This window comes from Balaenoptera physalus (genome assembly GCF_965194825.1).
Source record: "Balaenoptera physalus genome assembly, chromosome: 3".
In the NCBI taxonomy this organism is placed as follows: Eukaryota; Metazoa; Chordata; class Mammalia; order Artiodactyla; family Balaenopteridae; genus Balaenoptera; species Balaenoptera physalus.
In genome coordinates, this window is record NC_138890.1 from 163,259,567 (window position 1) to 163,285,078 (window position 25,512).

The 25,512-nt window shown below is 43.5% G+C and overlaps 1 protein-coding gene across 3 annotated transcripts in view; it reads left to right on the plus strand.

Moving 5' to 3' along the window:
• RETREG1 (reticulophagy regulator 1) overlaps positions 1 to 25,512 on the plus strand; it is a 125,459-nt gene that overhangs the window by 70,141 nt on the left and 29,806 nt on the right. The window contains exon 1 of one of the 3 annotated variants that reach the window (XM_082453811.1): positions 17,376 to 17,543. The exons of 1 other annotated variant lie outside the window; for it this stretch is intronic. In XM_082453811.1, the coding sequence (XP_082309937.1) occupies positions 17,509 to 17,543 (35 nt within the window). In that variant the 5' untranslated portion in view covers positions 17,376 to 17,508. Of the gene's footprint in view, positions 1 to 17,375; positions 17,544 to 25,512 lie in introns of those variants that run through there. One more of the 3 variants, XM_082453812.1, reaches the window with a different exon arrangement.

The following is a 25,512-nucleotide window of genomic DNA, read 5'->3' on the forward strand; positions in this document are numbered from 1 at the left end:
GTCCATAATTCCTTCCCCGTGGTTTTCTTTAATCAATTACAAATAGCACATGTTCTTTTATAATTGGTGGAGCGTGTGTGTGTATAAAATACAGAGGGTGGCCACCCATGGCCCACGTTCATTCCTTTACGTATTGTCTGAGCTACAGCAGTGGAGTTGATTAGCTGTAATGGAGACCATATGGGCCACGAATTTGAAAATATTTAGTGTGGGTCCATTTGCAGAAAAGTTCTCCAACGTGTTTTAATATGTCAGGTATCCCAGGCCGTTAGCTGTTCTTCAAAAATGTGCCTTTAAGGACTGTGGTGTTCAGGTGAGTAGATCGAAGCCGTATGTGATTTCACCTTGCCCCTATTCTACACGTTTAGTCCATCAGTCAACCTGCTCGGCTCCATTTGCAGATTGTGGCCTAGACCCTCAAGCCCTGACTCTGTCATCATCCCCTTGGACCTGGGCCAGATCTCAACCCCTAACTGACCCCCATGCTTCCTCTTGGCCCCGAAGAGCTGGTCTCTACAGTGCAGCCAGGACTAACTATTTTGATGATTTCTCCTTCCACTCGGAATACAATTCATACCCGATGTAAGGGAACCTTGAATGTGTGGCGAGGGGCCTCCTTCCAATCGCCAAGATCCAGGAAAAGCTTTCGCCCACCTTGAATGTATTGGCTGCGGGGAATGTAAATATAGAGGGTCCAATTTTCTACTCGTACTAATTGTAACCACTGTAAAATCACTGTTGATAGATATAAAATCACAACTTATTTGCGTAACATAATTAGTTTTAAAATGCTGCTTTTCCAGTTCTCCCTTCATGTCAGTTTTATTAAAGTTAGGGCCACTTTTTGACCCTAACACATTTTCCAGAACAAGTTATTTTCATTCCTAAGTGGTGATAGAGGACTTTAGATAGTAAAGTCACTGGAAATTGATCCAAGCTGTAAACAGCTATTTCAGTCAATCTTTTTTTCCCCTCCCCCCAGTTTTATTGAGACATAATTGACATATAACTTTGTATAAGTTTCAGGTGCATAAGGTAACGATTCAGTACATGTACATATTGCAGAATGATCACCATAATAGTTAACATCCGCTACCGTACAGCTACAGTTTTGTTTTCTGTGATGAGAATGTTTAAGATTTACTTTCTTAGCAACTTTCAAATATGCAACACAGTATAATTGCCTGTAGTCACCACGCTGTACGTTACATCTCCAGGACTTACTTATCTTTATAACAAAAGGAGTTTGTACCTTTTGACCACCTTTGCCCAATTCCCCATCCACACCTCCACCTCTGGAAAACCACGTGGCTCCATCTTTATCACACGACCACTGAGTATAGTACTTCTGGAAGAAATTTGGGCAAAGCTTATTTTATAATAGCCTAGCCCACACCCACAAATAATTAAGGAATCTGTGATATATGTCTTTCTCTTTAATTAGTATTGTTATTATTTTTTACCCATCCTATCAGGTAAACTCTATGACATCTAAAAGCTTCCCAAACCAGCATTGAGTGATGTCACTTCAGCCATTCTTCCTCTCCTAGTACTTTGCTATTCAAAATTTTAAAATTGAATGCACAGTCCTGGTCTGCGACAGATTTGTTAAGATCACAAACATGTGAACACATCCTCTTTCGGAGGGATAATTTCAAGCAAAACGAAGCAAAGTTATGTTTTAAAGGAAACTGCCCGTTCGGGGGCCTGTGGACACGCATCCAATGAAACCTGCTTCTCAGGGCGACACCCCCAAGAGGCGCCTCGGTTTTGCCTTTAGAGTTTGTAATTCCCTGTCATTGGAAAGACCCTGGGAACAGCTGTTTCTCGTTGTTGGGGGCTCACTGTGATCCCCTTCCTTGAAAGCAGTGGCACTGTGATGGGAAGAGAAGGGGACCCGCTCACTCTGGGAGACACGTGTAAGCGTGGTGTCCCCTCCCGCACACCTGTCTGCAGCTGGTGTGGAAACACATGTTGTTTCCTGGCCTCTGTTGCAGCTCCTGACACAGCCCGTCCCTTGCTCTTCACTGACTTGGCAATGAGGCAGTGTTTAAATTTTTACTGCTCATGAGGAACACAGAAGCTAGATCAGGAGGGGTCTTCAACGGTCATGGCCCTCTCCAGTTTTCAGTACAGCTTATGATTTCAATTAAAAAATGTAAAGTCAAGTTTGATATAAAAATTCCCATTGGTTATAAATAAGCAGATTGGAAGCGGCGTCTGGCGACGTGAATCCACTGTGAAAACTTATGATGAACTGTGTGTATGACATTGCCATGGTTTGATGCTAAAAGTAAGTGCAGGTGAAGTAGCCAAGTCTCGTTTCCATTTTTAAACTGTGCATTTCCTCTGTGCTCAGAACAGGAAGGAAACATGAAACGTCAGGACGCATGGCACACATGGAAAGGAAATTGGAACTTGGTTTCAAACCTGGAAATTTTATCAGAGTAAGGAAAAAGATGGCAGGTGGTCATGCTTTCATAAGAACACACTGGTGTGCAGACGGCTCACCTCCTTGGACACTGCTCGCGGCCTGTGGCACCCCAAGGGGCGGGGCACACGCAGCGCCCCGTCTCTCCCGTGTCCCTGGAACTGGACGCATGCGGGTGGAGTGCAGGCCTTTGCTCCCACGTCAGCCCGCCTCTGACTTCCAGGTTAGTCCTGGTGTTGCCCCATGGCAGGTGCTGACACCAGGTGGGAGGGAAGTGAAGTAATCTTGGGGGGAACTGGGCACACCGTGGTTAACCCCGAGGTCGGCTGGAGAGTGGAGCCAGCCAAGTGCAGCAGAGAGGTGGCCTCTCCAGGTGTCTTGAGGGGCTGGAGGAGGAGTCGTGGAAGAGGGCAGGGTGGGCAGAGTTAGTGGCTGGAACGGTCTGCGCGACGAAGTCAATCATACAGCACTGGATTATAACCCAAACCCCAAGTCCTTACGAGTCCACGGAAGTCCCTACTGATGTAAATGATTGAAGAGATAAGTCACTGAGGGAAGGAGGAGAGACAAGTCTTCCTTACAGGAGAATTCTGAGTAATATAAGTTGCAACCCCTGCCTTCAGGAGGTGGAGCTGTGTCCCTGGGCACCACCATCCCCCCCTCGCCCTGCCCAGAATGAGGGCTGGACTTAGATTTGCTTTCAAAGACTAGAGTATGGAAAGGGAAAAGTAATAACTTTGCAGTGGAGAAACCTGGCAAACACTAGGAATCCAAGTCATCAAGTGACCATCACCAGGGAGAAGTCATGTGGATCTCAGGGAACCCCCGGTGTGGTGAGAAGGGCCGTTCTCCTCCATGGTTGTCTTCCCCCAAACCTGTAACCTCAGTCTAATCATGAGAAAAACATCAGACAAATCCAAACTGAGGGCATTCTATAAAATACCTGATATCTACAAAATACTCCTCAAAACTGTCAAGGTAGGAGACCAAGGGAAGACGGAGCAACTCTCACAGACCACGGAGACTCGGGAGGTGTCACGACTGAAAGCACCATGATGCCCCGGATGGGATCCTGGAGGAGAAGAAGGACGTTAGTGAAAGTAACTACAAATAAAGTCTGGAGTTTAGCTCATAGTAATCTACCAATGTTGGCTTTTAGTTTTGACAGACGTGCCGTGGTAACGTAAGATGTTAACCCCGGGGTGAAACTAAGTGAGGGGTATACGGGAGCTCTGTGTACTATCTTTGCACCTCTTCTGTAAATCTCAAATCATTGCCAAATAAAAAGGTTATTACAAGAAGACAAGATTGTTAAGCTTATAGGAGAGAGGTGCTGGGTGCCCGAGGAAGCCCGTCCTGAGGGGTTATTGTGGAGGCAGGAGATCACAGGTTGACCCTGTCTCAATGCCCGGTTTCTCGGCTAAGGCTCTTCAAGGGTCACATTTTAGATTTGTTTCACTCTGTTTTTAAAGCTCATTGCTTTTTGCTAGTCATTGAAAGGGTTTTACTCATGCCTGCTAGAAATGAACTCACTCATGGTCACCTTCAGATTGCTACCCGTGCCTTATTTGGAACCTTGAGGTGGCCTGCAGGAGACACACCACGTTTCTGAGAGGCTGGGCTTATTATCAGACAGTCAGACAGTGGTCGAGGCGGTATGGAGGTGCTGGCCCACCACATCACTGGAGGCAGCTGCCCTGCTGCAGGAAGCAGTTACAGGTCTCTGAAGTGAAGGCTTTCTTCTTTCCCACTGATCCAGGCCAGCAGATACCCAGCTTTTCCTGTAGCAAATGCTTCTGAAAGGGCTGGTTCCTTTTCAGAAATGCCTGGAGGCTGTCGGATATTAGCAAGCCCTGGAGCACGTTCCGGAAAACACTGGTGCCAGGGAGGGGCGGCCCTTTCAGTGTCTGAGATCTCTTACCCCTACCCAAGGCCGGGTCAGCACGTGGAACTCATCCAGCCAAGGCCACAAGGGTGTCAGATGATGCGTGGCCAAATGGGACTAGAAAGAGGCTTTCTGGTACCCTCAAAACTAATCACGATTAACTATTACAAGGCTGTGGAGCTGGAAAGTCTCCATTTCAGTTTGGCTTCTCCACAAAATCCTGGGTGAATGTATAGCCAGGAAGCATTTTATCAGGTGCTATTTAAGGAATGAAAAGTACTTTTTAATACTGACATAAGCAACACCTGATAAGGGAGATTAACAGATAACAAAAGTATTATGTAATCCTTAGTTAAACATAAGTTGCAATTGCCCTCTGTTTTGCATTGTAGTTTTAAGTGCAAGAGATAAGATTTGGTTTGAGCTGTGTGCCACTCTTGTTGGAGCCACTCCCGTCTTTACCGGCGCAAAGACCTCTGTCTCTATGATTTGTGGCCTTAGAAATTTTCCATTTCTTTATGTTTACTAAGAGCAATGGGATCTGCCAGAGTTCTTTCTCTCCTGTGGCTATTTGTTCGAACTTTCTTGGAACCAGAGATTCTCTGTCAAGGACCTTCACCCCTAAAATACACATAGAGCCTTAAAAGAGAGCTTTCAATAACCAAGCAAGCAAGATTATTCAGAAACAAGATTATTATTCTTCAGGATTATTCTGTGGAGGGAAGCTTGAACCAATAGTGACATTTGGCACCATTGGGAATTTGATTTCTATCAGTCTCTCTACTCCTGCAGTTTTGTAGACATTTTTTGGGGGGGGAGGGGTTTGGGAAGGATGGGAGGGAGAAGAGATAAAGAGAGAAAGAACCCCTCTTGATACAGAAGCACATCAACAGTTTTCTAAGGAGAGAAGGCATGAGGCAGTAAGTGGGAATGAAACTAGTCACTGGTGACCAACAGGTCCTCAGAGAGGGGGTCACAGACAAGAGTTTGTAGAGACCCTGTTTAGCACAGTGAAATGGGTCTTGGTAAACACAGGACACACACACGCAAACCAAGCCAGTGATGCTGGCTGGTGTGACTCCGGAGGTCCCAGCACCTGCTGGTTTCCTGGAGTCCTTCTCTCCTCGCTTCCTTAAGCGGTTGCCAAACAGCCTCTTCTTCCTCTCCTCGTTTCCCGAGGCTACTCCTGTGCCCCGAAGTCATGTCCCTTCCTGCTCGTCTCCATCTGCCGTACCCCACCGTGAACACACTGATTGAGTCAGCAAATGGGTTATTTGCGGTGTTTACACTTTTCTTCATGGAGTCAAATGGTCATTAACGCCTAAATATCACAATTTAAAATTTAACAACATATAATGAACTTTTATTAAGAGACTCGTAAGAGGGACTTCCCTGGTGGTCCAGTGGGTGAGACTCCGAGCTCCCAGTTCAGGGGCCCGGGTTCGATCCCTGGTTGGGGGACTAGATCCTGCATGCATGCTGCAACGAAGATCCCGTGTGCTGCAACTAAGACCCGGCGCAGCTCATAAATAAATAAATAAGTAAATAAATAAATAAATAAATAAAATGGAAAAAAAAAAAAACCACATAAGAAACAAGGACCTACTGTATAGCACAGGGAACTGTATTCAGTGTTCTTGTCACGTATATGTATAACTGAATCACTTTGCCGTACACCTGAAACTAACACAACATTGTAAATCAGCTCTACTTCAATAAAGAAAAATATTTTATTTAAATGTTAGGACATCAAATATACCCCACAGAGACCAGCATGACAAAGACGCAGCTGGTACAGGGTCCACCTCTTGGAGGCTGTTGAGTCTTTCACGGTGCTCCCTGCCGGCCTCCCTGCCCCCCAGTTTCTCTCCACTCCTTTCCCCCCTCTTCCCCTTTGGACGTTTGCTGACTCTCCTCCCATATTTTGATCTTTCCACTCCTGGATGCTGGCTTCTTCAGCATCCCTGGGGCAGCTGCACCCACAAGTGTCCAAACCACACTTTACAGACAGCTTCGCTCCAACAATATCTACTTTAGGAAGGGACACAGTTCGACCCAAGACGACAGGTCAGACAATGGGTATAGCATGGACCGGACTGGAAGGGTGTGAGAGGCACCCCCTGGCTAAACTGAATGGTCTGTGGCACAGATCTGGCTCCAGTTGGGGGTCCCTGTTGAGACCATAACAAATTATGTGATAATCAAAACAACAATCTAGCACACATTAGCAAAATGGAAGTTCTGACAAATAGGGGGAAGAACATGGTAATATATTGGGTTATCTTACAATTGATGACCTAAACAGGTATACTGATGAGAGTGAAAGGGGTCTGTTATTAATTATACCAGGACAAGAGGTGAAACTGGGGACTGTCCCAGGCTGGGAAGTAGGGTGACTACAGTGGTACCTCCAGCAAAAGGAAGGAGAAGGTTGACCAGAAAGCTAGAGGGCGGGACTTCAGAAGCTCTGTGCGTTGGTTGTAGAGTGCGAGCTATGTTCGGATGAAAAGAAATTTGAGGAAAACACTTCATAACTCTAAGCTTAAAAAAGATAAAAGGATAAAGAGAGTAACTGGGTTTTTTCTGTTCTAATTATTATGAGAAGAGACTGAGAAACAACATTCCCACTTTCTCTTCCTAGCCGTCCAGATGGTCCCGGTCACAGTTTTCCAACTGTAACTTGTGCAACTCTGGGTTTCCAAGGATCCGATTCAAGGGCTGCCTTTGTGCAGGACTGAGGCCACCTCTCAGTGCCCTGTTCCCTTTTAAACCTGAATAAGTCTTTTGGGTTATTGTGTCTTTTATATACTGAGATTTGTCATAGCATAGCATTTAGGAAAAATAAGTTTTTATTGCTTGGAAAGCCACCAATCTAGGACAAGTCTCAATATGATTCCACCAACCAGAAAGCAAGAGAGAGGGACCATCTCTCTCAGTGTAGCACATCATGATTACTCATCACATCGTCACTACTGAGTGGCATCATTCACATCATTTACATATGTAATCATTTGAACCTTTTATTTCTTTTTAATCTAAGGAAAAAAAGATGTCCTTTTCTACTTTGCTCCAGAAATACACTGGCTTTGATACTAATTTATACCCTTATTCCACTTTTGAAAAGTGCATAGCATATACTCTGAATTTTCATGGGAAACAAATTCTGTATTGGCAACACCGGAAGTCTTCGGTGGGATACGAAAAAAGTGGAGAAGGGAAATTCTTTTTTATTTATTTATTTTATTTATGGCTGTGTTGGGTCTTCGTTTCTGTGTGAGGGCTTTCTCTAGTTGTGGCAAGCGGGGGCCACTCTTCATCGCGGTGCGCGGGCCTCTCACTATCGCGGCCTCTCTTGTTGCGGAGCACAGGCTCCAGACGCGCAGGCTCAGTACTTGTGGCGCGCGGGCCCAGTTGCTCCGCGGCATGTGGGATCTTCCCAGACCAGGGCTCGAACCCGTGTCCCCTGCATTGGCAGGCAGATTCTCAACCAGTGCGCCACCAGAGAAGCCCCCGAGAAGGGGAATTCTTATCCTCTCGAGTCAGTGGGTGGAGGGAGGGCTTGTTTCTGTTTTCTTTTTTCTTTCTCTCATTCTTTCAACCAACATGTGTTTTTTTCTGAGTGGTCAAATCCTTGAAGGTAGGAACTCTTCCTGGTCTGGTTTGAGGGAAAAATCCTGAAGACCCAAATGAAAGAATAGGGATTTTTTTTTTCCTTTAGTGACAGGAAACCACAGAAAAAATTTTCCCCTTCCATTTAAAAGTAACCTTTTTTCTTTTTCATATTTTAAGAACATTGTCTTTGCTTACCAAAAGAGCAATTTGTATTTGTTGCTGAAAAATTGAAAATACAGACAGGCAAAAAGAATAAAATAGAAAATATTCATTGTTTTCTTAAGCCAGAAAAGAAAACCACAATCAATACCTCAGTGTAGGTCCTTTGAAACACTTTTCCTTTCTCTCCTCTCCCTCCCCTCCCCCCTTCCCCTTGTCCTCCTGGTTTCCCTTTCTTCATCCATATCTTTGTTGAGGTATTTTCATCAGTATGTAAATGTATATTTTTATATCAATGGGATATTATACATTTTGTTTTCTAGTCTCTCTTTAAAGTTGACCATATTATGGAAAGATTTTCATAATAATCTCATCCTTTTTAGCATAGGATTTCATGGCACCATAATTTAATTAATCCCTTATTGATAGGGATTGTTTTGGTTTTTTTGCAATTACAAAGAATGCTTATATTTATTTTATCTCTACATGTTTTTATTTTGCATATGATTTTTGAAGCACATACAGTATTTGCAGGTCATATTTGTACATTGAAAATATATATGCATATAATGTATAAATGCACAATGTATTTGGACAGCATGTCCTGCTAGGGGTGCTTTATCACAAGTATTTGGTGGCCCCTAGCCTAGGCAACAGGTGATGCTGGACTGATTGAAGGCAATAACCACAGAAGGCACAGTCTCAAGGGTGGTTACAAGTACAGCTCAGTGTGTTAGGGTTGATGGCACTTGGTGAGAATCTTCTCTGGCTGGTGAGCGAGAGGGAAGAATGAATATAATTCCCATGTTTTTGCCTCAGTTGGCCATTTGGAACCTTTTTTCACTTTACTGATGTAACTAATATTGACTAATAGTATCACCCTAAAATAATATGGTGTGTGCTGTTCCAGGAGCTGGCTCTACCATGCTTTGTAGTATTGTTGGGAAACAATAATGAACAAGAAGATAAGGTCCCTGCGTATCTCCTAGTGGGAAGGTGGGAGGGATTCCGATAGCTGACGTGTCAGCAAGTAGTGAAGATACATTGAGATGTTGCTAAATTCATTGAAGAAAATGCTTCAGAAAAATGGGATTGAGAATGATATGGAGAATTATTTTTCCAAAGAAAGAAAATGAAGAGAAGAAATAGGAAAGGATAAGGGAGAGCAGGTTACTGAGAGTTGGTGGATCCTCTTTGGGCTCGTTTTTGGAGATGTTTATGGGACTTCCAGGTATTAAAAGAGAAACTGAGGCACATTAACAATTTTAAGAGTTTATTTGAGCAAAAATCAATTTGAATCTGGTGGCACCAACCAGAAGTGGTCAGAGTGCTCCATTGACAGGAGCTGGGGACGAGACTTTTTTTTTTTTTTTTTAATTTATTTATGGCTGCGTTGGGTCTTTGTTGCTGTGCGCAGGCTTTCTCTAGTTGCGGCGAGCGGGGGCTACTCTTCGTTGCAGTGTGCGGGCTTCTCATTGCGGTGGCTTCTCTTGTTGTGGAGCACGGGTTCTAGGTGCGCGGGCTTCAGTAGTTGTGGCTCGCGGGCTCTAGAGCGCAGGCTCAGTAGTTGTGGTGCACGGGCTTAGTTGCTCCGCGGCATGTGGGATCTTCCCGGACCGGGGCTCAAACCCATGTCCCCTGCATTGGCAGGTGGATTCTTAACCACTGCGCCACGAGGGATGTCCGGGATGAGACTTTTATAGAGAAGATGCGGAAGCAAAGCAAGGAACTCACCTGATTGGCTGTAGCCCAAGCGGTTGCCCTTATTTGGGGAACCCTGGTTGGATGCTTGTGGTTGGTTGTCCTTATGTTTCGGTTTCTGAACCTTGAGGCATTTGTAGGCTCAGGTTTTGGTTTGCTTATGTTGGCTTCTAAGGAGTTAGAACCACCTCCATCTAATGTCCTCCCTATTTAATTAATTTAACACAGGTTAAGATGCCTAGTATCCAGTGTTGTATGGGTACATTTTTAACACCTGGCTCGGGGTGAGTACGGGATGGCAGCTGGTTTGTAGCATTTGCCAATTTTCATGCTGTGGCTGGCTGCAGACTAGCTCCTTCACAGCACTGAACGTGGAGTGGAAAGAGATGGTAAGAGTTTCCATGAGCGAGTCAGAGGCAGCTCTGGTGCACCACAGCTAGTGGGTGACAGAAATACAGAGCCGCCTCGACTTACAATGGGGTTACATCCCGATAAACCCACTATAAGTTGAAAATGTTGTAAGTCAAAAATGCATTTAATACACCTACCCTACTGAACATCACAGGTTAGCCAAGCCTACCTTAAACATGCTCAGAACACTTCTGTGAGCCTACAGGTGGGCACCGTCATCTAACACGAAGCCTATTTTACAATAAAGTGTTGACTATCTCATGTAATGTATTGAACACCGTACCGAAAGTGAAAAACAGAATGGCTGCCTGGGTACAGAGTGGTCCTAAGTGTATGGATTATCGGTCCTCGTCATCACAGGGCTGACCAGGAGCTGAGGCTCGCTGCCACTGCCCAGCGTCACGAGAGAGCGTCGCACCGCATCTTGCCCAGGAAAAGACCAAAATTCAAAATTCCAAGGGCAGTTTCTACTGAATGTGTATTATCACTTTCACACCATCATAATGTGGAAAAATTGTAAGTCGGGCACTGTCTGTATAGGTTTGGAATTCTGGAGAGTGTGTGACTAGCAATATAGATTTGGGCCTGGAGGTCAGAGTTAAAATTCTGGGAATAGAGAGATTTCCTAGAGAGACTGTATAGCATGAAAAGGAAGGTGGCCAATGTTGGAACGCCAGGACTGTGCTCTCCAAGAGTGGTTCCTCCCCCCACGAGCAGCATCTTGGAAGCAAGTTCATGACCCATCCCAGACCAGTGGAAGTGGAGAGTGGCTGAGGTTGGGACCCACGACTCTGTATTGTTTCAGGTTTGGGAAGGCCGGCCCTAGAGATCACCAACGCTTAAGACTGAGGAGTCAGTTAGAAGAGAGACACTTAGATAGACCAAGAAGGACTGTTGAGAGGAGTGGGGCTGGGCACAGACAGTGGCGTCTTGGAGCCCAGGGTGGAGAGAGCGTCAAGATAAAGGGAAGTGGGCAGCCACGTAGGGCCCCACGAGGTCAGGGCAGATTAGAGGGAAAGTAAGCATCAGCTGCATGTGAAGAGCATTGTCAGGGCCATGGTAGGGGCAGAAGGTAGGCTGTAATTGGTGAGGAGTGAGTTGAACATAGACCCCTGGTTAGGACCTTGGGCTGTGAAGGGCAGACAGAGGTTTGGGGCTAGAAGGAGATGTATGGTCAGTGGTGGTGGGGTTTCTGGAAAAGGCCTGCGTATGTTTGTGGGCTGAGGGAAAGGTAGAATTTGGGAGGGTCAGGAACTGGCAAGAAGAGGCTGGGATAGCTGGTGGTGTAAACCAGAGGTGAGAGGAGGGAAGGGAGTCAAGAACTTGGGATACAGCCTGGCCTTGAAGAAATTACTTATGGGCTCTTGTGTTTGGAGGCCAAAGGGAATAAACCAGAGGTGAGAGGAGGGAAGGGAATCAAGAACTTGGGATACAGCCTGGCCTTGAAGAAATTACTTACGGGCTCTTGTCTTCGGAGGCCAAAGGGAAGCAAGGGTGGGAGAGGGTTTTGGGTGGAGAACAGCAGAAGCCAAGATATGGAGGGAGAAGATACTCAATGGACTCTTCGCACTGTCCATTAACTGCCCTGTTAATTGCCTTCTGTAATTTGTACCCCTTTCCCTTCTGACTAAAAGTGATTCTGGAAATGTTTTTGAAACAATTGGTAAGATTGTGTTAGCCAGTGAGCTCTCAAAGGAGCTTCTGTTTTATGTCAAATTTAGGCCAGTTTTGGCAGAAAAGTAGAAAATTGAAGCTCTAGAGCTATACAGGCCAGTGGAAACAGAATGCAGGCTACATATATAATTGTATATTTCTAGCAGCCACGTTTAGAGAAAGTAAACAGAAAGAAGTGAAATTAATTTTAATAATACATTTTATTTAACCAATATATCCCAAATATTATTATTTCAACATGTTATCAATATAAAAATTGGTAACGAGATATTTTACATTCTTTTTTCCTATTCCATCCTAAAATTCCAAACTAGCCACATTTTAAGTGCTCAATAGCCAGGTGCTGCTAGGGGCTACCATACTGGACAGTGCCCCTCTGGAGGGGCCATACAGTTTGTAACACTGAGTGCTAATTAAAAAAAAATTAAAATGTGCCTTGTTCTTAGGAGGTGACAGAGACTCTCTCTTTGACCAAACTAGTCCGGCTCCTCTGAGCTCATTTCCAGCCAGGCCCCGTCCTTGGCTATGTCCTCAGCAACCCAGTTTTAGCAAGAAATTTGTCAAGTCAGTTTATCGAGAATCCTCTGCCCTTGATATATATATATTTTTTAACATCTTTATTGGAGTATAATTGCTTTACAATGGTGTGTTAGTTTCTGCTTTATAACAAAGTAAATCAGCTATACATATACATATGTTCCCATATCTCTTCCCTCTTGCATCTCCCTCCCTCCCGCCCTCCCTATCCCACCCCTCTAGGTGGTCACAAAGCACCGAGCTGATCTCCCTGTGCTATGTGGCTGCTTCCCACTAGCTATGTATTTTACGTTTGGTAGTGTATATATGTCCATGCCACTCTCTCACTTTGTCACATCTTACCCTTCCCCCTCCCCATATCCTCAAGTCCATTCTCTAGTAGGTCTGTGTCTTTATTCCCATCTTGCCACTAGGTTCTTCATGACCTTTTTTTTTTTCCTTAGATTCCATATATATGTGTTAGCATACTGTATTTGTTTTTCTCTTTCTGACTTACTTCACTGTGTATGACAGACTCTAACTCCATCCACCTCACTGCAAATAACTCCATTTCGTTTCTTTTTATGGCTGAGTAATATTCCATTGTATATATGTGCCACATCTTCTTTATCCATTCATCTGATGATGGACCCTTAGGTTGCTTCCATTGTCCTGGCTATTGTAAATAGAGCTGCAATGAACATTTTGGTACATGTCTCTTTTTGAATTATGGTTTTCTCAGGGTATATGCCCAGTAGTGGGATTGCTGGGTCATATGGTAGTTCTATTTTTAGTTTTTTAAGGAACCTCCATACTGTTCTCCATAGTGGCTGTATCAATTTACATTCCCACCAACAGTGCAAGAGGGTTCCCTTTTCTCCACACCCCCTCCAGCATTTATTGTTTCTAGCTTTTTTGATGATGGCCATTCTGACAGGTGTGAGATGATGTCTCATTGTAGTTTTGATTTGCATTTCTCTAATGATTAATGATGTTGAGCATTCTTTCATGTGTTTGTTGGCCATCTGTATATCTTCTTTGGAGAAATGTCTATTTAGGTCTTCTGCCCATTTTTGGATTGGGTTGTTTGTTTTTTTGTTATTGAGCTGCACGAGCTGCTTGTAAATCTTGGAGATTAATCCTTTGTCAGTTGCTTCATTTGCAAATATTTTCTCCCATTCTGAGGGTTTTCTTTTGGTCTTGTTTATGGTTTCCTTTGCTGTGCAAAAGCTTTTAAGTTTCATTAGGTCCCATTTGTTTATTTTTGTTTTTATTTCTATTTCTCTAGGAGCTGGGTCAAAAAGGATCTTGCTGTGATTTATGTCATAGAGTATTCTGCCTATGTTTTCCTCTAAGAGTTTGATAGTGTCTGGCCTTACATTTAGGTCTTTAATCCATTTTGAGTTTATTTTTGTATATGGTGTTACGCCCTTGATATTTGGTCACCCTTAATATCTAACCAAATCCCTCGTGTCTCACCATCCCCTAGGTAATAGCTGATCACCCTGGCCTGCCTTCAGCAAGAATTCTGTTAGGTCAGTTTAGCAAGGAGTTAACCTACCCCTCTTAATAATTTTCTCTCCACCAATGAACCCCACCCATTTCTTAGCCATTCATGCTAATATTGTCCTGTAACCTCCAATGGAGGGAGGGTCCCTCCTCTTGTCTCTGAAAGTTCCAGAGCCTCAGTCAACGCTGCCGTAGGAGAGATGGAAAAAACCAAAACTCTTAGGCCGATGATTGTGTGAAGAGAAAAAAGGGCATTAAGAGAAGTGGACATTTAGCTTTGAAATGGCAGTTATTTTCTTAGGCCGTAATACTGTACGATTAAAACTGCGAGAGAAATAAAAATGTTCACTTAAAGTCTACTACTAAAATTAAATGCATACAAAGTTTGAAAGAGTATGGGTATAAGAGAACTGAAACCGTGTGCGTGTCTGGCCGCGTGTACGCACTTCTGCCAGAGTGAGTGTGTTCTGCAGGCTGTTCGGCTGGAGGGATGAAAAGAGCCCTCCACTCCTGCCCTGGAGGCTGTTCCTGGCTCTGCCCCCAGCAGGTCACCTGACTTTGCTGGGCCCCCCTTTCAGCGTCTGAAAATCTTGGATGGCTTTCGTGGCCCTCAGGGTCTTTCCCACGGCTGTATTCTGTGAGTCCTTAAATTTGGGATGCCCAGTGGGTTTCCGGTCAGGGATGATGAGGGAGCCCTTGGCACCCTAGACCCCCCCGCCGGACCGAAGGTGTCACTGGAGCGAGGAAACCTCCCACTGTGTCCTACAGCTGGCTTTTGTTATCTGTGCCATCCTGTTTTCCCTCCTTGTCCTTGGGAATTTCAGAAGTTAACACAAACATATCTAAAGGGGAATTTATGGTTGGAGCAAGTAATTTTAAAATGCATGAAGGCGTGCTTAAAGGAAGTATTTTTAAAGGAAACATTTTATGGTAGTAATGGGTAATTCATCTCTCACACCGATCAGTTAATTGTCCTTTAAAATTGAGAGGCAGGTTTCAGGGATACAGTAGTCTGGTCTGCAGTCATCAGCAGCTAAGTTCAACAACAGCGGTACTCAGATATTCAAGAAGTAGTATAAGAGAAGCTTAAAAGAATAAAAAAGGTAAAATTAATGGGATAGGATTGTTAGAACTGAGAATTAGATCATAGAATTAGCACTGTTGTTGGTCAAGGGAAACAGAGGTGGTAAAATATTCTCATGGATAATATTTTCAGCGTCTCAACTTTTCACTTCATTAGGCCTGGAATTTCTAACAAGACAGCACATTGCTCCAACCCTGAGAGGCTCGGGCACACCCTGATCTTCAGAACTCTGCTTATGACTGTTTTCTTTCAAGGTCAACAGTATTTGAGTTACGTGTTTGAGTATCTGCAGCAACTTACTCTTAGACTTTGAAGTCTAAAACTTTAGCTCTTCTGTGGAATATTAAAGAATTGTCACGAATTGCGACAGGCGTGTGCTACAAAATAGCTAACAGTGCCTCAGAGAAAGATAATATTTGTTTAGAATCTTCAATTTTTTAATGCTCCAGAAATCACTTTAACACATATAAATGTAAAGTATACATTGAATATAGAGATATTGCTAGGATTAGCTATTACTAATCCTGTGACAATGGAACACACACTTTAAAAAGAAAAGTGAGAGGGTAAGCTGGGACAAAGTAAGAGAGTGACATGGACATATATACACTACCAAATGTAAGATCGATAGCTAGTGGGTAGCAGCTGCATAGCACAGGGAGATCAGCTCGGTGCTTTGTGACCACCTAGAGGGGTGGGATAGGGAGGGAGATGCAAGAGGGAAGAGAGATGGGATATATGTATATGTATAGCTGATTCACTTTGTTATAATGCAGAAACTAACACACCATTGTAAAACAATTATACTCCAATAAAGATGTTTAAAAAAAAGTGTATTCTTTTTTTAATGTTTTTATTTATTTATTTTATTTTTAATTAATTTTTATTGGAGTACAGTTGTTTTGGAATGTTGTGTTAGTTTCAGGTGTACAGCAAAGTGAATCAGTTATACATATACATCTATCCACTCTTTTTTAGATTCTTTTCCCATGTAGGTCTTTACAGAGTATTCAGTTGAGTTCCCTGTGCTATACAGTAGGTTCTTCTTAGTTATCTATTTTATATGTAGTAGTGTGTATATGTCAATCCCAATCTCCCCCCCTCCTTTCTCCTTTGGTAACCATAAGTTTGTTTTCTACATCTGTGACTCTATTTCTATTTTGTAAATAAGTTCATTTGTACCATTTTTTAAGATTCTACATGTAAGCAGTATCATATGACGTTTGTCTTTCTCTGTCTGACATACTTCACTCAGCATGACAATCTCTAGGTCCGTCCAAGTAGCTGCAAATGGCATTATTTTGTTCTTTTTTTTATGGCTCAGTAATATTCCATTGTATGTATGTACCACATCTTCTTTATCCATTCATCTGTTGATGGACATTTAAGTTGCTTCCATGTCCTGCCTATTGTAAATAGTACTGCAATGAACATTGGGGTGCATGTATCTAAGAAAAGTATATTGTTTCTTAATAATTAGATCTTGCTTATAGCCTTACTTGACTTTCCCAATCAGGAAAAAAAAAATGATTTCAAGTTTTTCTGCAAAGTTTTTAGGTTATATTCCTAAAGGGATCTCAGTAATGTTTCATCCAGCTTTTTTGAAAGCAAGAAGTGAAGTGATTTCTGTCCTGCTATTACAAGTTGCAGGGAATGAGGGTACCTGGTGATTGATGACTCGTACGTAATGATGTGCCAAGCTATCAGAACATCTCAGGCCCACAGCTCGGCCACATTCCAATGTCAGGCTGGTCCCTGATGACAGAGGGAAGTCCCTCCGAAGAAACCGTGTTGCCCAAAGGAACACATGGACTCATATTTGTGTGCTTACTTCAGAGTTGAGAAATCTAGATGACCCAAAGGAAGATTTTCTTGCAAAACAATATCCCTCCAAACACCATTGTTTATTGGCGTTTCCCCCCTTTTTTTTTTGTGAGTAAGGGATCTTTTTGCTGAGTGGCTAAGCATTTCCACAACAAACAAGCCTCTCAGCTCTCGCGGTCCTGCCCACTTTGCTCTCCACCCTCCAGCCCCTCCTGTGAGGTGGAGATCTGATAGGCCAGGCTGAAGTTTCCAGCTCGCCGCCCTTTGGGAGTGCCTTGTCATGCCAGGAAAAAGCAGGAAATAGAAAGGGTAGGCTGGCTTAGGTGAAGTCATCCTGGTAAAGGTTAATAGCTGGATGGTGACACCTCCTCACAGGACTGGAGCGAAGAAGCTGGGCAGCTGGGCAGCGCTTGCTCCCAGCTGCCTGTCACGGTCCTGGGAGCAAGAGGTGACCTATTTATTTTTAGAAGGGGACAGTCATAATAGCCCGGCTCCTAGCTTCATTCAAGGCAGGCGGGGGCTTTGGGAGTTTGCAAACACCTACTTTCTGAGTAGGGGAGGAGAGCTTTACTCCAAAAGGAGAAGAACTTGACTACTGGGGTTTTCCCCTCCGGATAGTCATCGTTAGCGTGGAGAAGAAACTGTCGTAGCACAAAAGTGCTGCAGCCTTCTCCACTTCGTTATTGTTTTCAAAGGGCAGAAATGCCTGAAGGTGAGGACTTTGGATCAGGCAAAAGGTAATTATGATATACATTTACTTTTTCTTGAGTCTATTTCATTTGCTGGTTATCTTTCTAAAAAATACTGTGACTAATTTAGAAGGTAGTTGAAATTAGAATTTAAAAAGGAGTGCAATCCCTTAATTCCAGGAAATAGAATTTTCTTCAGCGTGAAGAGAGAGACATAAAATTAACTGAATATACCCGTAGAAACATATGCCATTAAGTGTTTTTCTTGAGTGAGGAAGTGACGGCCCGAAATTATCAAGAAGTGCTTCTTCCTACACCCTGTAAAGTCTACTTGAGTTTTTTGATGTTTGATTTTTAACTTCAGATGGTAGTTGTTAGAAATCTAAGCTCCTAAACATTTTGTAAATTGCTTGCATTTTAAAGACTTGAACGTTTCTAAAGGTTAATAGTTAGACCAGTATACCCGTTCTGGTATTACAATACTTTTTTTACCATAGATCTTATCTTTGAAAATATGATCATTGGGCCCCCATATGCAGTACATTAACTGTATTAATGTTTTATTAATATCTGGCTCTAAGAAAGGGGGATAGAGACGGGAAAGGAAGCAGGCAGTTATTTCTATTAATATGAGCACAACTTGTGTCCATATTGGAAGTTTCCATTTCTAGCCCCATTGCTGTGTTAACAAAATTTATATAAATTGGTGTCACTTGAATTCTAATTAGGGTCATTGAAATTCAGATATGAAGATGTAGAAAGAAAGTTGTTTAAAAAAAGGACAAGATGTTATTGCCAATTTTATTGTCAAAGAAAGTGGAAACTGGTAACTCTCTAGGAACAGGAATACCACAATTTTTTTTGTCCTTGTATAAGCATTCCTTTTCAGCCATGGTTGTATGGTGTGTTTGTGTGTGTGTGTGTGTGTGTGTGTGTGTGTTGACTATAATCAGTTGTAATCATGTCCTTAAAAGCTACTTTTCTCTTTAGTTTTCTAGTTTTCATTTTCTTCCAAATTCCTTCCCCATCCATCAAAGGGGACGTTAAGTTCACATTTAATTGAATAATGAAAGAACTTTCTATATAAAATGAGACATTAAATCAAGTGCTTGAAGATGACATTCACACAAGTGCCTAGATTTAGGACATGGACTAATTAAATAGTTGAGGAAACACTTTCAGAGAATTTTAGATGTCAGTCTTGGTTTGAGATGATGGGTGATCTACCAGTATTGTACGTATCCCCCTTATGACATTTGAACATTTCTGAAAGCAGGACTTTCTCTTTTTCACTTTACATCATGGCATTCCCACCAACTCTCTGCATAGAATTTTGCACAGAATAGGCACTTTTATAAATACTCGTGAATGGAATGTATTTATAAACCATTTTTAACACCTGCAGTAAATATCTAGGGGGCCTGATCATTTTAGAGACTGAAGGGAGAGACTTGGCAGAAATGTAATAAGGGTTGCCTTAATGAAATGGAACGTTCCCACAATTAAATTAAATCATAATTAATTGTGGGTAATTATAAATATTTTGAACAAGTAGTTTATGATGTAAACTAAACAAACAAGTTTTTTTCTAAGAATGTTTTACTGGTTACAAGATAAACAGACAAGAAGGAGAATAAATAAATAAATAAATAAATAAATAAATACACACACACACACACACACACACACACACACACACACACAATATACACATATCTAATAATAATTATTATTACCAAAGACTAATAACTTGCTGAAAGTGGGAAACGCCCTCTCACTCCTTTGAAGTACGCTACCCCTGCCTCACCTTTTTTGTTCTGATGAGATAACCCCCAGCTCTCAACAGTTGGTAGTTTTCTATGGAATATACTTTGCTCCATACATTTGTTTGTCTTTTTCAATATCTGTGCAGAAAGTTAGAAAGGGAACCCCAGACAGGGGGAACATTTAGAGCCAGGCTAAAAGTAAAATATTACATTTGAGAGGGAATCTTACTCTTGCTAAATTTGAGATGATTACATGCCATTGGACACGTCCTTTGGGGACACATCTAAAAGAGAAATAACTATTATTATCAGTGTCGAATCTGCTGGCCAAACGTGTTTTTCAAGCTTGATTGCAGCCGGTTCTGGGTGAGTCCCATGTTCAGGCTTCTTCCTGTTACTTTAGTCCCATTTTGGAATTTGCTGAATCAAATTGCTCTGTAACGGGCAGTGAGCGAAATCTGAACTTAATCAGTGGAAAGCAAATGACAGGAGGCTTCGATAGGGTATCCGGGTGCGTGCTTAGGGTACCTCACGGGCTGGCTGCTTCGTGTGCTGTGGTCCAGTGGCCCCGACGCACCATTTCATATTCACCAAGTGGACGAACGTGAAGACAGCTGCCTGGGGGGCGGGGGGAGGCGGAGGAGAGACCCTCCTCCTTGCTGTTTATCTCGTTGCCAGTAATAAACGCTCTTGGTAAGAACCTCCAAAGACTCCGCGCCAGTGTCACGGTCAGGAGGTGAGGGGAGAGGGTGTGAGAGAATGCCATTCTGACGCCGGGTAAGGAAGGCAGAAAGCCAAGCAGGAAGCATCGGGTGCCAAAGAAGAAGGAAGAAAGTAGGGGCCGCAACCGGGGAGGCAGACAGGATCAAGAAATACCAGGAGAATCATCCCCTGGCCAGGGGCCTGGCTCCCTTGGTTTCTCATCCCGCCTCCCACCTCATTTTGCACCCCACCTTGGATGCAGCAGGTGGGCCCTGGGATGTCTTCAGTAGCCCGATTTGCGGTGGCGGGGGGATGGGGACAGGTGAAACATCGTCCGGTCCAGCTGCCTTGAAGCGGGTGGATCCCAGGCTACCTGGACTTAGGAGACTATTACCCAAGGACAACGTGCAGTTTTAGCACTTAAGAAGCAAAATGTTGGCTGCTAATGCAGGGCTCTCTGAAGCTTGTTATTTGATGTCTCATACAACATAGTAAAGATGCAAAAGCTTGAAAAAGGCCACTGAGCCTTTAAAACTAACTCTGTAACAGCAGTCTCGGCTGCTCTGCCCTGCCCTGGAGTGGAGAGGTTGCCCTATATTTGGGCTCTGGATATATGAAGGGCATTTGTATTTAAGAAAACCAAAGCTCTTTAAAAGCACACTGGCCTCTGTAGTATTTGGAAATGGCATTAGCAATCGCACTGAATTATATTCTTGGAAGGTTGAAAAGAAATTGATTTAAATGTATTCTTTAATCCAGATGTTTTAATGATTCAGGTTGGCCTGATTATAGGCTTAATTTCACCTTGTGGACGAAGCCTATGCTTTGATAGTACTATTTCTTTCACATATAAAGTGAGGCTAAGAAAAGCCTCACAGAGACGTCTGACCAGCACGCCCCAGCTCAGGCTTTGTGCGTCTGGACGTTCGGTCGAGATGGGTTCCCACAAACAAGCGTATTTCAGCTTTCATAGGCCTGCACAAGTCCTGCTGCCATTGGTTTTGAAATAGGTACAGAGAGGTGAAGTGAATAAATAAGCCTGTGCAGACAGACACGTGTATCGTTACATGGTGGCGACGCACGAGGTGGGCTCGACACCCAGCAAGGTCAGTGTGGTCAGCACACAAGGAGAAGGGAGGGGCTGGCTGGAGGTGAGTGGGGGAGGTGTATGGGGACCCCTCATTGGGCCTTGTAGGCAGTGGTGTGTTGGTAAATGTCTAGCAACCAGCTCTCTGCTCTTTGGCATTCGTTGATTTCTGTGGTGTAACTACATCACTGTGGTCAATTTCAGGCCACCCACGTGAGGTCAGTGAAAGCGGGGTTCAGATGATATGGGAAAAACTGGTTCTTGCAAAGCCACAGGGGTCAGCCCCAGAACCCAAGTGATGCGGACTGCTGCAAGAGCTTGTGTTTAATTCGAAGTGTGCTCCAGCTTCTTCGTTTATATATCCCTAAGGCATGCTAGACATTCGGGAAAGGTTTGTCGAAGGAATGAATGATTTATTTTTCTTCCACCCTCTCATATGGTCGTGGAAAAATCTGTCTCAGGCATAGACAATGTTTACCACTTTTGAAATCCTACTTTGACCCAGATGGGCTAATATTTGAAATTGATTAAGAGCATGGAGAAATACGCAATCTATCCTTGTTGCAAGAGAGTGTGTTTAGTGTGAGATATCTTAATCACCAGTTAACAAGCAACGTGCTTCCCAAACCCTTGTGGCTCCCCAGCAAGCTTCTGGTAATCAAGCCCTGTTAAAGCTCATTTCTATTTTATCAACACAGGGTGACTAATTCTTTGCCATCCCTAAAATGTGAGGAAGGTGTCTTTGCTTTCCAAAGCCAAAGGAGGGCTGCAGCTGCTGTGTGGTGGGCCACGGAGAGGTCTGTCCCAGGGCTGCCAAGAGAGACTGTCCCTGACAGAAGGACAGCCCCACTCATGCAGGCTGCCCTGCTCCCAGCCTTTGGTCTCTTCATGGGCAAATCCATGTCTGGATCCACTTGGTGTCTCCTCACTATGGAAATCTGAGTCCCACAGAAGGTATGTGAGGGCACAGGCTTGCTTACCTGAGGGTCAAATCTCATACACAATGGTGTTTTCCCACTAAAAGGTGTTATGACTGTCCATTGGGGGAAACAAAAATAGTGTAGAGAAAAATGAATATAAAGAAGAAAGGATCAAAATAAATAAAATAGAATTCAAGGAAAAAAAAAGAAGAAGAAGACAGGATCAATTGTAATCTTACTACCCTAAAAAAAGGATTATTATGTCTTGTCTTCTAGTACTTCTTTGGACAAATTTTCTTGGCAATGTTACAATAATTATATATGATACATACAATTCTGTATGCTGCTTTTTCATCTCATAAGCATTTCCCAATGGCATTAAACATTTGGGGAGCATTTTTATTTTATTTTATTTTGTTTTATTTTATTTTATTTTACTTTACATTTTTATTTTATTTTATTTTATTTTATTCTGGCCACGCCCTGTGGCATGTGGGATCTTAGTTTCCCAGCCAGGGATCAAACTCACACCCCCTGCATTGGAAGCATGGAGTCCTAACCACTGGACCACCAGGGAAGTCCCCTGGGGAGCATTTTTAATGCCTACAAAATATGCTATCCTTTGGATTTTTCCACCTATATTAATATTACTCTATTATTCCAGATTGTTTTGCCACTTTAATTTTTCTCATTAGGGGAATCATTGCATCAAAGGGTATGAAGTATGAGCTGGCAGTTTCCTAAGGCCTGGGTCCAGAAACTGGCCAAGCATCATTTCTACCATGCCCTGTTGGTCAAGCAGCGAAAGAATACAGATTTGAGGGGAGAGGACATGAACGCCTTTTTTCCTGAAGAACGTCAATGAATTTTGGGGCTTTATTTTAAAACTACTAGAGAGGGGGGCTTCCCTGGTGGCACAATGGTTGAGAATCCACCTGCCAATGCAGGGGACACAGGTTCGAGCCCTGGTCCGGGAAGATCCCACATGCCGCAGAGCAACTAAGCCCTGTGCCACAACTACTGAGCCTATGCTCTAGAGCCCGCAAGCCACAACTACTGAAGCCCACGCACCACAACTACTGAAGCCCACGCACCACAACTACTGAAGCCCATGTGCCTAGAGCCCGTGCTCTGCAACAGGAGAAGCCACCGCAATGAGAAGCCTGCATGCAGCAGTGAAGACCCAACGCAGACAACGATAAATTAATTAAAAAAAAAATAAATAAAACTACTAGAGAGAGAAAAAAATGTTTACTATTTGTTTTTATAAAATTTTATCACTTATCGTTTGGAAGGATATTGATGGTAAAACTTACCATCTGGCTCCTTCTCCTGTTTTTAAAAAAACTTGCAGACCAGTGACATCTCTTCCTAACAGAGGAATGCCCCAGTGGTCTTGATGAATATACTTATTTATATAGAATAACTTCCTAGTTAGTTGAAGCTCACGTCTTTAGGCATAAACACCTAACTATTTTAACTATTCTGTAGAGTGACTGCAGTCATGGTCTGTGGAATGTTGCAAAGCTGTTTCCAATCCTGGCTGCAAATCCCAACCTCACCATTGACTAGCTGGGTGGCCTCTCTGAATTTCATTTTGTTATCAATAAAATGGGGATAATAATACTTCCTTTATAGGTTTGTCCTATAGATTAAATATGGTAATCCACATTAAATATTTAGCTTAGTGAATGGCTCATAGTAAGTCCTCAAAAAATAGTTAATAATAATAATACATAAGTTATATACTTCCTTAGCAGCACAGAATATATGATAATACGGAGGATATTCAGTATGTGCAATCCATCCACTCTCTAGATGGTGGGCTCAACCACGGGTGTGTACAGAGTTGGTGCATTCCTGGTTGGTTTGGTCTAGATGGTCTGTTTGGATAGGGCCACAAGGGTTGTGTGTTTGGTTCACATTGTTTTGATCCTTCCTGGAATTGATTTAACCCAAGTGAGCATGCGTGTCATGCCAGTGACGTGTGTTGAGTCAGAGTATTTACCCCTTCTCTGGGGAACAAGGATGTCTGCCCAATGCCTCCGACAGTGAGCTGAGTACCCACAGGAGGGAGTTCATGGCACATGTTGTCTCTTGTCTAATTGGTTTGTTTTAATCTTATGGGCACCGTGAATCTTCTAAATGATCATATTTCTATCTCTGATTTAGCCATTTGGAGGTAAAATTACAGCTCCCTTCTAGATAGTAAATGGGACCCTCTGGATGCACTTCTGAATGCTCTTCTTCCCCTGGGCTTTCCTATTTTCTCTCCCATCAGGCCTTTTAGCCTCGTTCCTTTGTAGGGCCACCACCCCCGTGGTGGCAGGGGATGTGTACAAGGCATCCAGCTGAGAGGGCCAGTGGGGGATTGACGTCCATCCCAGGCTCTACCCCCAAGCCCTGTGCCCTCGGGAGGGGCTGCATCTCCTGGACAAGGTGCACCGTTTTGCACAAATACATCCTGTGGACTAATAGGCTCTGCTCCCCGAGGTGTTTATTTTATCCCCGTTATCTATGTACTTTGATAAGCGACGACCTCAAGCCCTTTCTGCCCCAGAGTGAGATAAAGTGATTACCAAGAAGATACCCACGGCCGCAGGCAAATCCAATGTATACATCTGTATGAAGAAACAGAAAATGAAGTGTCCCGCTCACCTAGTTTGAAACTTAAGACAAGGGAACAAAAAGCGATTCAATTCTAGAGAAGGTCAGTTATAGGTTGGAGTTAAGGTGAAAGAAATTCAACGCCTCCATTTTGTGTTTGAGAAAACGGGGCATCAGCTTGCAGTGTTTAAAGAAAGGTTGCTTTGAAAATCAGAAATTTTCTTCAGTAATCACACTTCTCTTTCAACTGAAGTCAAGGGATTTCAGTTGGTTTCTGGGGCTGGTTGGCCATGTGGCAGCTTAGTAAGAATGTATAATAAGAACCAGCCCAAAGTCAGAGGAAAGACCTTCAGGCAGAAGTGAGTTAAAACTCTGTTTGTGTTTCTTCAGCCGTTCTTGTGAAACCGCCAGTGAACTCTGAATAGGAAGATAGACACGAGCTCCTGGAGGGGGTCCTGGCTTCTGGCTCTTTGGCCAGAGTAACCTCATCTCATCCAGTGTTTTGCGAGTGAGATGATCAGGCAGGACGTTTCTACCTGAACTTTTTCTGATTTCTCTCTCATCCTCTCCTGCATCCGTTCTCTCTCTTATATCTTTCCCCTGGTGCCTTCACACCAGGAACTGCTTTCTCACCCGTGGTACCTGCCACCTCTGGATCCCACACTGGCAAAGGCGAGGGGATAAACCTGGATGTAGCAACACATGGCAATGCATCCAGGTCACAAAGTGTCCTGATGCAGACTTCGGGAAACAGTGGGGTAGTGAGTGTCCTGGCTGTTCCTGGGAGACGCACACAAGCTCAGTGCTCAAGAGGACAGATGTGTTACCCTTGGGAGGAGACTCCCGTGAGCCTTCCAGGCCAGAACACACTGTCCCCCCGCCCCACCGCCAACAGCCTCATTTTTGCAGGATCAGCCTGCCCTGGGCGTGATTGT